Raw genomic sequence first — 14,105 nt, 5'->3', positions numbered from 1 at the left:
GAACTTGTTTTAGCGAAAGAACGAGCAGAGAGAGAGAGAGAGCCGGTCGCGCGTGCGCACTCTCTGTGTAAACAAGACTTCACCGTCTCCAAACTAAGCACTGTCTTGCTCTCTCTCCCTCGCACATATTAATCAAAATAAATCGACACGGTGGTAAAAGGTCGGAAGACCAAAGTTTCATGTAGAGCATTCGGAGATTTTTTTTTCCTGAATTACTGCTGGGTGTGAATTGTGCTAAATAAGTTGCCTTATCTTCTCTGAAAAGCGTTCCGGACATTCAGCTGACATAAAACAACACTTTAATTAAACGAAAAAAAAAACTATACAGTGATGAAATGTTTTCTATGTTGACACATATCTTGGATGTCCATGTCCTAACTGCTGGGATAATCACACAACGCGCACGACACGTCCAATTCGCGAACTAATGACTCCTTTGAACCGATTCATTTTAATGAATGGTTAAAACAACTGATCTTTCCAACAGTGAACTCAGGAGACATCTGAATCGGTGTATAACTAATCAGTAACACTTTACAATAAGGTTCTATTTATTACATAAATTATATAAAAAGTACAGTTTGCTAACTCAAGCTTAAACTTTAAAATAAATAAAACCACTTGTTTTTTTTGAAAAGCATATGACTACATTTTTCCACACAGTGCTATCAAGAATCGATAAGAGAATCGTTAAAGAATCGGATCGATTATCAGAATCGTCAGTGGCATTATTATTGATAAAATCTTATCAATTCCCATCCCTATGTGAAGACAGTAAAATTATAATCAAACATTAAAGAACATACATGTTTTTTTAATAGTTTTTTTTTTTTAGAGTTAAAAGATTAAACATTTTGCTAACATGAGGTCTTATTGTGTCACTGTCAGTCTTTTTACATCAGTGCAAAACTAGGGTATGCAGATTAAGACCACTATTCATCAGCATGCATTGATTAATCCCATGGCATGTAGCAAAAAAAAAAGTTAGTCTGCACTCCATTATGCTTGTAAGATTAAGTCCATGAAGTGCAGAAAATATATTTTTATTACTGAATCAAGTTCTGTGATTTTGAATCAGTTTGAGAATTAGATAATCTATATTTTTGCATGAATCAGACGAGTACATAGGGATGTTGCATAAAGATTATTATTTTATTTTTTTAACATTACATTAATCACTATATTTTAATCGAATGACAGCCCTAAGTGGTGCTTCACAGTCTCCAGTGGGGTTTTCTGAAGGCCTTCATTGTAATGTTGAACCGCTCGAGGCCTCACACTTCTGCTGCTAATGGCTCCTTGCAACAGTTACACTCAGTGGACAACCACCAAGTCTGCAAAAGTTTTTCTGCCCCCCTCCCCCCTCCCTCTTTCCCTCCATCATGGATGTAAATAAGGATTTTACTGTGTTCTGGTTGGGGGACTTGGAATAATGACTCAAGCCTGGTTAGGCACATACAATGTGGTCTGAACCACCGCAGGCCTGCCAGAAGAGAAAGACAGAGGGGCGAGCAGAAGAAAACACATACAGAAAAAAGGAAAGAATGAAAGCAAGAGGGAGAAATGAGAGAAAGATGGTGCAGGGACAGAAAGGCGGAGCTGGTTTGACAGAGGGAGGCTTAGAGAATCAGTCAACGGAGCGGTGGAAGTGGATGGGTGATGGAAAGTGGGAGGGTGAACTCGGTCCGAGGAAGGCCGTCTGAGGATAGAGTCAAACATACGGGCGGGACGGGAGACCGGGTGAAGACACAGCAAGAGAAAGAGGGTCTTGAAAAAAACAACTGAGACGAGATGGCAAGCAAAGTATGGGAGGTTTGTGAAACTGCTGCGTTGGGCTGTTAGTTGTGGGGAGATGCCAGGCCCTGAGCGGGATCACCCGGCACGGCAGTATAATTAGAGGGGATAAAGATCAGATGAGCGGATTGATTCCATTTTCTCAAAGCTGTTATTATGGAGGCAGGCTGAAATCCAATCCCAACTACATTTGTGCTGCCACCGCTGTGACGTGCAGCATCCATCAATTCCTAAGCCTTCGGAATTCCATCCAGTCACCCTTCCTCCGCTCCCCGTAGTTACGCCGTACCACTTTAAGCACGTCCAACATCCCATAAGCAGGGATCCATGGTTATTTTAACAAATTATTTAACAAGAAATAAATGACATTTTAAAATATATTAAAATAGAAGAGTGTTATTTTAAATTGTAAAAATATTTCACAATATTACAGTTTTTTAAAGTTTACTGTTTTTCCCCCCATCAAATACATGCAACCTTGGTAAACGCAAATCTTACCGCAATGAGTGCCGCATTATAAAAACAGTTTATCTCTTGAAACGTACAAGATCAATGTTAGTTTTTAAACAATGGGCTAATCTTAAGAAATTTGGGAGTGGAAAAGGCATGTCAAGGGTACTCTGTGTTTATGCTAGCAACTTTTTATGGGAGTTAATGTGCCTATAACCCTGCCTTCTATTCAATTCCGTTGTGTGAGTGCCATAATGTGAATGCCCCCTTAGGTCTGCATCAATAAAATGGTTTCTTTTTTTTCACACAGTGGCAAACCCCTAGTGCAGTGGACCAACTTTGATCCGATGGGATTCATTGCTGAGCTGAAGATGCTAAAAAATCCGGCGGACATCTGGGAGGAGATGCTGGTCAAAGCAGAGGTGGGCCATGGCTACATGGATCGCCCCTGCCTGAATCCTGCGGACCCTGACTGCCCATTGTCAGCTCCCAACAAGAACATGACACGGGTGGGTTCAGCATACAAAGGATGGCACAGAGCAATAGCCAAAAATCATTGTTGGATCTCTTTTTTCCCAGTCATAGGCTATAGCTATTAAAGCAAAGTTGTTTTGCATCTTGAGTGTGTCTGAATTATGATCTGTCATCATCTTAAGCCTTTTGACGTGGCTCATGTTCTGACTGGTGGCTGCTATGGGCTTTCCAAAAAGTACATGCACTGGCAGGAGGAGCTTATCGTAGGTGGGACCAAGAAGAACGACAGCGGCAAACTTCTAAGGTAAGAGACCAATTTGGGATTTAAACACTGATGGCATTCATAGAAATAAATTTATCGTAATGTATTTTAATTGTAAAGGGGATAAACAATCGTGAAAACCATTGAGGGTGTGCAAAAGGAAATAAAGGAAGCGTGTAAAGTGTGTCTTTAAATATGTTAGCAGTGCAATTTGAGCAGTGGAAAAAAACATAGCAGTGGAAAAAAATATCAATTTGTCTTTCAAAATTAAACACACTCTTACACACTCATATGTACAGTATGAGGTTTGTTTTTTGTTTCTTGGCAGATTGTAATCATTAGTAAACTGCATATTAGTATTCATTCCCACAGACTGAGGAAGCCCACACCTTTCACTCTAAGAGCGAAATGTGTGTTTTTTTTTTTGTTTTTTTTTACCTCTTTAGGTCTTGAGTGGGGACAGAATTCAGCATCCATATTATGAAAGAACATTGTCGCAAATCCCAAAAATGTTAATTCGCTGCAGTGGTGGTGGCGGAAAAATATTCTCAAGTGGCTCTGGAATCGTCCACTACGATTTCTAGGAATCTTTTCACTCCCTTGTGGCTTTCTGAAAAGAGAAAGTCAAGGGTTTTTTTCATTCAAGAAGTGTTCATTGAACAATAGCAGGTTGACAGTCCACTTGAGGGAGTCTGTACTCTACAGTTGGAGAAGTCTGAGCTCGTCTGTGGAGCAAAGTGACAGACCGCTGTATTTCAGCATGTTAGTGCTTCTTTTCATGGTTTTTTATTCCCAAGAAATGACAGACAAGGTTAAGACTGTTTTTGCTCTTTTTAAGCAGCATCCATTATGACTTCATTCCCCCCAAGAAATTGAGCTTTAACAGCATGCTGAACAATAACCAATAAAGAGCAACACCCATCGAGCGATTTGTTTAGAAATTGGGCCACATGTTGCACAGAGGACAACGCACTACAAAGTTGTGTGCTGACCGTTCAACTTTTTGTATATGAAACATTTGGTCAGTTTATACCATACATTCAGCTCAACATGTTGTTCTCTTTTCACTCTTCCTCAAAGTGCACAGGCTCTTCAGACCATGTTCCAACTCATGACCCCAAAGCAGATGTACGAGCACTTGAAGGGCTACGACGAAGTCTCACACATCAACTGGAATGAGGACAAAGCAGCTGCCGTACTAGAGGCCTGGCAAAGGAGATACTCTGAGGTACATGCACGTCTCTCACCGCGAATCACCTCGCGGAAAGGATGTAAAAATGCTCTGTTGATGTCCAGACTTCAGTCTACTTTAGTGGAGACATTTACAGTGACTTTTTCTGCTGTAGTGTTTTTAGTAATTCATCCTTTCATCGGGTTTTACTTTGCCTAAAACTGGATCTTGTTATGAACCGTTTAGGGGGCCCGTGGCGATTCATTCCTTCAGTCCAACTTTGTTTCCTGGAAAATACACTCACATACATGTACTCATGCAGTGTGAAGGCATTCGTCTTTAGTCATAAGTAATGCATACATTCCAAAGGCGCTGTGTCTCTTGAGGTTAGGACCCAGCTGTTTAAGTGCAGTCCTTCAAAGGCATAGACTTCCTTTTTTTTCCTTTTTCATACTTTAAATACTCAGGTTAAGTGTGAACTTGGAAAAACGGGGCACATCTGTAAGGTCAGGAAAGGTCACGATGGGACACTGTAGAAATGTGCACAATAAACCCTTCACATGTATTTGATGTGCAATGTTGTGACACTGAAAACATCATCTAGAGGTATTTCGGTCCTGTCTGTTTTAGAAATCATCACTTTACATTAAGGTTAAATTTGTTAACATTAGTTAATGCATTAGGTGTCATGAACTAACAATGAACAACCTTTTTTCAGCATTTATTAATAATGCACATACATGTATTTTGAACAAATGTGAATTAACAAATGAACAATAGTATATTTATAAATTAACATTTTACAGAAAATATTAATATGGTTCAATTTGTTAACAATAATGCGTTAGATGTCAAACTAGCAATGGACAACATTTTTACAGCATTTATTAAAACTGCGTAGTGTCAATGTTTACATTTAAATATAACATTTTAAAATGTATAAAATAATGAATGTACTATTAACAAACATGAATTAACAAATTAACAATAGTATATACAGTATAACAAACTGTACGTGGGCTCTCGACGCACTGATCGCACATTGAATTTATGCGTAGATACATTTCAGTACATTCACATTCACAAAATCTTTTGGGGCATCTCCATGTGGTCCTGTGAAATATCGCAGCTTGATATGTCTAAAATGAAAACAAGCTCTAAAAAGCTCTTTGCTGTTGCACTGTACACATACTGTACACTGGATTCTGAAAAGTTTTATTCTGTAATTTTTTTTTTCTTTTCATGTGTGCTTTCATATGCATAAATGTATGTATTATTTGGACTCCTTATATCATTTGGGTATTAGGTGTCCTTTTGATGTCTCCAAGTGTCCTTTTTTGGAAAGACACCCACATTTACCTTGAAAAAAGCTTGCAGAAAATACAGTTTTGTAAGAAGCATCCTTTAATCTGATAGTTTACTTTGCTGGATATAGCAAATGACAACAAAATAAACACCCTTAACAAGATAAACGATGTATGCTTAATTCCACGATAAGTATGCGATTAATCGTGATTAATCGCACCCTTTTTTGCGATTTTAATTGCATACTTATCGTAAAAATAAATAAATATTGACAGCCCTAGTTTATAATATATTAATTTTTTTAGACAACTAGTCGTTAACAACTTGTAATTGTTAACTTGTTACTTGTCCAACATGTTATATATAAAATTATGCATCATTAAATGCTGTCAAATTATTGTTCATTGTTAAGTCATCTAATGCATTAACTAATGTTTACAAATCATTTTAGCATGCTTTTGATAAGAGATTTGCTCATTTAATATGGAATGACTGCATTACAACACAGCTAGTTTTTGCTAGTGATTGGTGTCCATTGCAGAATCCCCCTCTTGGTATGGTGGCCCCAGCACTTGTGTGTGTGTGTGTGTGTTTTAGCATGTGTGTGGTATCTGTGTGTGTGTGTGCGTGTTTGACAGGACCGTCTGGAACGCATTAACCCGCTCAGCACACAATCTCTTTCACAGCTGCCGTCCCATTGGTGGTTTGTGTGTGACATCATCTGGTCTCTGTTTTGTCAGCCCTGACCTTCGCTTGGCATAGGGTTTCCTTTTAGTGCGTGTGTGTGTTTGTGGATGTGAGTGCGTGTGGTTTTAGGGGGTGGGGCTGTGATTTTAATTTCTTGGATAATTGTGCTGTTGAAACATTTGTGGGACTGTGATTTCCACTTTAATTAGCTTCATTCGCCAGAGGGAAAATACAAAACAAGGAAAAGATGAGCAGTGAAAAAAATGATAGAAAGGGTGTAAATGAATCGAAGATAAACAACATTAAATAATTATTTTTCTTTCTTCCTTCCGTCCTGTGTGTCCTCAGGCCGTCCAGCAGAGTGTGTCTGTAAATTCGTCTCAGAAAGTTCTCACGTTCACCACCACCACCCTCGAAGACATTCTTAAGTCCTTCTCTGATGTCAGCGTGATCCGTATCGCCAGTGGCTACCTCCTAATGGTAAACTCACTCACACATCTCCAGTTCTGTCTTGAAGAGCTTTAGTTTTATCTAGACTAAAAGACTCCTTTTATGTTCAGGTTAAAGCACAACCTCATTCACTACATTCTGCGTTACACATTTTAACCTAAGTACCCACCCGAGTCTTTGAATAATCGTGGAATATGCCTCATTTCGATGTTAACATTATTTTAAGATAATTTCACACCAAAACTGGAGTAACTAAATAACAAGAAAATACAAAACCTCTTGCTCTGTTCTTTGAGCATCCCACCAAAAGCGTTGTGTTTATAAGTCTCTGTCCCTTGTGAAATAAAAGTACAATATAGAATACTTTTAAAAAGAGTAATTATACAGAAATTAATATACTGATAAGTATTTATGGTAAACTAAAATATACTTTACTATAATTTCTATTGACATTTGTATGTCATTTATTTAAATATATTTGTAATAACACCTTTTTAATGAAGTTGCAATTCAGTAAATATTAATAAAAAATATATTAACTTTAAATGTAATTAAATAACACACTGCGGTTACAAAGTTACAAAATTACAATCAAGTACTTTACACGTGCTTTAGTATGATAGTCAACGTGTACGTAAGTGTATTTTAAAGCACGACCAAAGATATTAAAACATAATGATTTAAAATGTAATGTGTTAAGAAACATAGTCATGAAAGTGTACTTTTTTAAGATTTGGGCACTTCTTTTTCACAAGGTGGATACAATTAAAAATAAAAAAAATGCATCTTGAGACCCCTGCAGTCTTTTCCATTATGTTGCAACTCCCATCTAGTTGTTTTAATGTAAATGCCCCCAAAGAAATTTGTCCAGTCGTGGACAGATGAGTCCCAAACAAGCAAAAAATTGTACAGGAATTCTTTAAATAATCCAATTACGGTAGTCAACTGGTTGACGCTATTGCCAAGCAGATAACTACTCATGCAGTCGTTGAGAGTTTGAATCTACTTTTACAGTAACTGTTCATATATAATTGTCTGTCCATCTCTCTCGTCTACAAGTGTCTAAAGGTAAAAAATTTGACCTAGCCTAAGATTCAATTGATCGACTGATCATTGATAAATATTGAGACACATTTTTTTCATTTTAAAATCTTGTCATGAAAGTTTTTTCATGTTGACAATTCAGACTTGGTGTGTATAGGCCTAGTGTTATGTTACATGCAGCTTGCCAGTGCATGCCTGACCCTGCTGTGCCGTGACCGCACTCATGAGAACGGCACTGCGGTAACGTGATAATGTCAGATTAACGCTATAGCTGTGTTATCTGTGTGCAGCTTGCCTATGCGTGTCTGACCATGCTGCGGTGGGACTGCGCCAAGTCTCAGGGGGCGGTCGGGCTGGCCGGAGTGTTGCTGGTCACTCTTTCTGTCGCCGCTGGACTGGGACTCTGCTCGCTTTTGGGCATCTCCTTTAACGCCGCTACCACACAGGTACATCGCATGAACATGAGTAATCTAAGGGGCTGTTGATGTTCACACAAAACACATTCATTCCGCTGTGCTACTTTTCCAATCTTTTTCAATGCAAACGCTATCTTTAACCATAGCACTCGCATCTTTTGCAGCGTCCCGCACATGACACGGCATTCTAAAAACGCGGCGCTCAAGTTAAAAGAAGTCCAACTTTAAAATAATGATCTCTAGACCTTGCATCTTCTTTTTTTTCCACTGACTTTTGCTGTTAAAACAATTCTGTGTGAACTAGCCCTAAGATGTTACAGTACCTACTGTGTACTTTATATGTAGCATGCTTTTCTGTTTTCATGTGCGTAAAGGTGTTGCCGTTCCTGGCCCTTGGTGTAGGGGTGGATGATGTCTTTCTCCTGGCTCATGCTTTCAGCGAGACCGGCCAGAACAAGAGGATTCCATTCGAGGTGTGTTATCTCATTCCACACGTCCTGAAAAACAGGGAACACTACTAAACAACTACTGTTTTCTCCTGTGACAGACACTCAGAAACACACAGCGACTACACATCCAAAGATAGTGTCAAGACAAGGCAGTCAGTTCAGAAATGAGGGAGCTAGTATGTTATCAGGAGGAAGGGGGTATATCTGAGCGTACCCTCATGTTATCACTTACATAAAGGAATGTGTGTGTACCTGCCCCGACCTGTGATGTAACTTCAAAAACACTAGCACGCTTTGATCTGCTGAGGGCCAATGAACAATGTCACAACACTGATAAAAAAAAAAAAAATACTACCATTGTCTGTTTTTTTTTTTTTTTTTTTATGTTCATTCCATTGTATTTTATAACATACTTTGAAGTAACAAATTAATACCATGGAATAAATATGTAATATTTTCGTATTGTATAAATATTTGTATAATATCTATTAAATCTGATATAATGTAATCATTAAATTAAATTTTTATGTAATATTATATTACATTATATTATAATATGGTGTATTATCTATTTATTTATTTTTTTAACCATATGTATATATAGTACTGTTCAAAAGTCTTAGGCACGTTAGTATTTTCTCCCAAAAAACTGGTTTTAAGTCCAGTTAAGTCCATCCACTTTTGCCATTAATTGTAATATATATATATATATATATATATATATATAATGACACCAATTTCCATTTTACAAATCTTAAGTGCACAAAATATAAAATGCACACTTACTAAAAGCAATAGTAAAGGATTTGTTAAACTGATTTAAAAAAAAAAAAAAAACTGATTAAAACTATTTTTGAACGATTCATTAAAAGAACCAGATCATAAGAGTAATTTGTTCTGCAGTACAGTCTTTTTAATACTTTATTCTTTTACACATACTTTTGGTCTTTTTAGTTTATCAAAATACCATGGTATTATAATCTGATATCATCACTTTTCCATGGTATTGCCACAGTACTTTTTATGTAAATCTTTAATCAGTTTCTGTATAGCCATTACTAGCACAGATGTTAAGGATTTGTGTTGTTAGTTTTGCCTGCAAAACTTGATTGGACAATGGCTATCTTATGTGTTTGTGATCTGTTTTTTTTAGTAAATTTATTTATGTGCTTTCGTCTATCTATCTGTCAGGGGTATCTTTGTTTAGCTTTCGTGTGCGTGTACGCGTGGTGGTGTATGAGAGGTGATTTAGATTACTCTAATGCAGACGGCTGAGTTCAGGCATGTATTTGCTTGTGTTTATGTGAGATTGCACAGCGTGCAGCGACACTTTTGTGTGGAAAGTAAACAGTTCCCCTGTGGGAGGAGAGAGAGTGCAGAGCCCTCCTGTCTTAAAGCTCTCTGTGTGTGGTCCTGCACGTCCTCAGACACCACAGAAATACTTTCCCTCTTTCTTTCCTTCTCCTCATCTCTACCTCCGTGTGTACGGAGATGGGGTTTTGAACTGTTTCTTTTGCGCCTCGTATCCAGAATGGCTTTGAAACGAGCAGAGAGTGCTTATCCTAACAAGACAATGAGCCAATCGTGTTTCTTGGCTTCTTTGTTTAAAATGATATTGATGGAAAATATTTCTGTGCGAGAGAGGGATAATGAAAAGGGAGGGAAATGAATCTGTTTTTGCTTTTTTCCTCTCTCCAAAAAAATCCACATAATAGCGGGGCAAGAAAGGAAAGCTTTTCATCAGAAGTTGAGCTCATTAAGTTGTCATGGCAATTTGTTTGATTATCAGCTCTCTTCGATTTTAAACTTCTGCACGCTTAAATGAAAGTTACACCTTAAGTCATAATGATTAAAGGTGATTTTTTTTTTCAGTTTCTGTTCTGCTGACGTCTGAATTGTTATTTACGAAAGTAATCGAGGCCCGAGAGTGACAATAAATGATTTATTTTTAATTGGAGCTTTGTCTTACACTTAGAATATCAAGAAATGCACCTACTCTCATTTTTGATAATTGTATAACAAAATAAAATGTATATTTTTTATGTATTTATCATAAATTTCTAGTTAAACTCATTTATTTCTATTCTATTGAAATTCAAACTCAATCGAGCTGAGAATATAATTATTCAAAACACCACATTCAGATGAAAAATAAATGAGTAAAAGTTCACGGTATATTACAGTTTTGAATAAGTTTACACTAAACATAACAATTTTTATATCATATGACAAGATATTAATAAATGCTTTATTTTAATTTAATTTGTCTTAAAATAAGCAGTACAGAATACACTCAGAACATCTAGAGCTGCACATACCCCCATATTTGGTATATAACTAATTAAATAAATTGAATAATAAATAAAATAGATTAAAAAATTATAAATTAATCAATGTTTATTGTCATTTCCAGTTACACTGAATTATATATATTGTACTATATCCAAACTCAATCGAGATAAGAATAAAATCATTCAAAGCACAACAATTAGATGAAAGAATAATAAGTGACTAAGTTTGCAGTATATCACAGTTTTTAATAAATCTATATTCTAAATATAAATAATGTCAACGTTATCACGAGCCAGATGTCAGTCACCTTCCTAGATCAGCCATCTAAACTAAACCGCCTCAGACTAGCTGCAAAAACATTACTCGCATTGGTATTGATGTCAAACTGTGCACACATTAATATAATACTCCCCATGTTTACATGTTATTACATATTCAGCAACTTGGTAATGACATCGTTACTCATTTCACATGCCAGTCATAACAGAGGTCATTTATGTATAGTAGTCTGAGGTACAGTAGCAAAAACAGCCAGGGTCTGAATTAAAAATGGACATGAAAAGCTAATATACAACACTTTTTGGTGCAAGAAACCTTGACTAACATTAGTGGACTCCAGGGGAAAGAATAAAATTCTTGCTGTGGATTTGTTGACAATGTGATGTTACTTTATGTCTTTTTCCCTCAGGACCGCACTGGTGAATGTCTGAAGAGGACTGGGGCTAGTGTGGCCTTGACCTCCATCAGTAATGTCACAGCATTTTTCATGGCCGCCCTTATTCCAATCCCAGCACTCCGAGCCTTCTCCTTACAGGTTTGTGTGTGTGTGTTTTTGTTTTTTTTTCATCTTCTTAAACAGGAATGCAGTTCAAATTGTCTGTAGCAATTGTGTGTTTGTTTATATTACCAATGGATGTTTGCTGAAATTTCCCATGTCCATACCTGCTCTTTCTTTGTGTATGTGTGTGTGTTCCAAACCTTCATTGACTCCAGATTTCTCCACGCGACTTTTATTGATTTCATTCATCAAACCAAGCGTGTGACAGGTTGAGGGAGCTGGTGTGGCCCATAACCCCCCCTACGGCGTGTGATTAGTGGTATGGCCCCCTAAGTGTGCAGATTGTGGGCATGTAACTCAATCTGGGAGTGGGGGTGGGTCTCACGGATTGTTGTTCCACACATCTGCGGTTTATTTATGACCGCAAGGCTGTGGAAGTGACATTGCAAAGAGGCTGAGCAGGAGATCTGCCCACAAACTGTTCCTGACTTAAATCAGGATAAAGAGACTGTCGAATGAAAATTCTGTCATCATTTACTCACCCTCATGTCGTTCCAAACCTGTAACTCTTTTTCTTTTGTGGGGAAAGAAAAGGAGATATTCTGAAGGCTGTGGACTGGAGAATTCAGTCTTCAAAAAAGAACTCAAAAGCAACTGTTCACACCAACACAAATGTTCGGCATGAAAGTTCAGTTCAGAACAATGCATAGAAAACATCAGGATGAAGGAAAATACAATTTCACTGACTTTTTCTGACAGTAGGTGGCACTTATAGAAAAGCAGAAATACTGCATTGATTCCATACTAATATTCGTGTCAGTCTAAACAGTAGGAATGTGCCTCGAAGCCAAATACAGTGTTCGAAAATGAAATGACACATTCTACCTAGCCGTCAGTCATCTCTCCTTACTATCTTCACGTGAAGATGTACTTTAATGTATAACCGACTACCGCAGCAAGCCTAACCATGTACCTTTAGGGGCTCAGTAGAATGCATTTTTCGTTTTCCGTGCCTTTCCGAATTTGGAATTAGGCTTCAGGCACATCCCTACTAAACAGATATATTAACAGCCATTTATCGTGCAAAATTTTCCCAATGAATATTCATCTTGGTGTGAACAGGCCTTTAAAGTGTATTAAAAGTGGTCTCTATGACGAATCATACACAATAAGACTATAATCCTCTCTAGCTCTCTTTAGGATGTTTGAGTGACAAGTATTGATGCCCAATTCCTGAATGAATCATTTTGAGTCAGATCTTTTTAATGAATCAAATTCGTTCATGATTCACTACTCATGAATGGAGATTTTTCAGTCAATAACGACTTAAATGTTTGTCTTTTCTCACACAAAGCTATCGTATGGCTTCAGAAGACGTTTGAATATATACCATGAGTCTTATGGACCACTTTTATGGTGCTTTCACATCCTTTTTGAAGATTAAAAGCTCCAGTCCCCATTCATTGTGATTGAATGGTTGATATTCTACTGAAAAAAAGTAACTCTTAAAAAATGACATGAGTTTATTTTTGGGTGAAGTAACCTTTTAAATGGCCTATATGAAATCTGAAACTACCTACGTTTGAACCTACTTAATCAGTCTTACTAAATTCAATTGAAAGATTTTCCCCATTGGACGTCTGAAGCCTCATCGCCCTCACATGAAACTCACACTGATTCAGCGCTTGAGCTGCTTAACCTTTGAACTTTAGGTGAAGTAACCTCGCCATCATCCACATAACCTGCACAGCTGCACAGAGACAGACGTAGAGATTTACACACTGATGCCTTGTTCTGTTTAACAAACACGCTCACACAAATCTCAGCCTAAACCCTACAGACAGCCTCCCCCATTTTGGGATCCTTTGATCCTAAATCAGAAATATACCATTTCTTTATACATCTGCAAGTGTAGACAATATGTCTCATATTGTGTTTGTGTCTGTTCGATGATTGCATATTTTCAGAATATGTTGTGCGGGATGAGACTGCCGACCACACGTGGCTCACGCCTAAACTCACACACACGCACTCATACGGTGCTGTAGATCTAGTATTAGGATGTGTGGATTGATGTCTCACACACATCTGTCAGACACACGCTGTTTTTCACTGTAGCGCACTCCAACTGGCACCTGTTCAACTGTGCCTGAAAACACTCATCTTCAAAACCGCTGTGAACACACACACACGCACACACACGTACATACAAACACGCACTCACTCACTCACGGCTAAGAAATACTGCTTTTGCAAACATGTTATTTCCTGCCTTAACAGTCTCTTTTCAGCTGTAGTGTGTTTACTTGATCGTTTGTGTCCAAATGTGTTTACTTTAACTTTTGTCTAATGTTTTGTTTCAACTTATCCACTTTGAGGAAAATGCCTAAAAATTACAAAAAAATTCTGCCATATGCATCTCAAGCCTATAGATAATCTTGTCCCTATGAACATTTTATACACTTACATACCAATTTGCGGGCTTTCTATTCTGGGAAAACAAAAGTCAAAAAGTCAACATAAACTCAAAATT

The 14,105-nt window shown here is 37.5% G+C and overlaps 1 protein-coding gene across 2 annotated transcripts in view; it reads left to right on the top strand.

Moving 5' to 3' along the window:
• The window catches only part of ptch1 (patched 1), a 58,829-nt gene that overhangs the window by 20,480 nt on the left and 24,244 nt on the right, over window positions 1–14,105 (top strand). For both annotated transcript variants that reach the window (XM_084087842.1, XM_084087841.1), the window contains exons 6-12: window positions 2,555–2,753; window positions 2,901–3,022; window positions 4,061–4,208; window positions 6,492–6,623; window positions 7,928–8,083; window positions 8,428–8,526; window positions 11,483–11,608. In XM_084087842.1, the coding sequence (XP_083943968.1) occupies window positions 2,555–2,753; window positions 2,901–3,022; window positions 4,061–4,208; window positions 6,492–6,623; window positions 7,928–8,083; window positions 8,428–8,526; window positions 11,483–11,608 (982 nt within the window). The remainder of the gene's footprint in view (window positions 1–2,554; window positions 2,754–2,900; window positions 3,023–4,060; window positions 4,209–6,491; window positions 6,624–7,927; window positions 8,084–8,427; window positions 8,527–11,482; window positions 11,609–14,105) is intronic.

This window comes from Abramis brama (assembly GCF_963993115.1).
Source record: "Abramis brama genome assembly, chromosome: 16".
Lineage (NCBI taxonomy): Eukaryota > Metazoa > Chordata > Actinopteri > Cypriniformes > Leuciscidae > Abramis > Abramis brama.
Note: the sequence above shows the minus strand (reverse complement) of the source record. Positions and strands in the feature narration are given on the sequence as shown.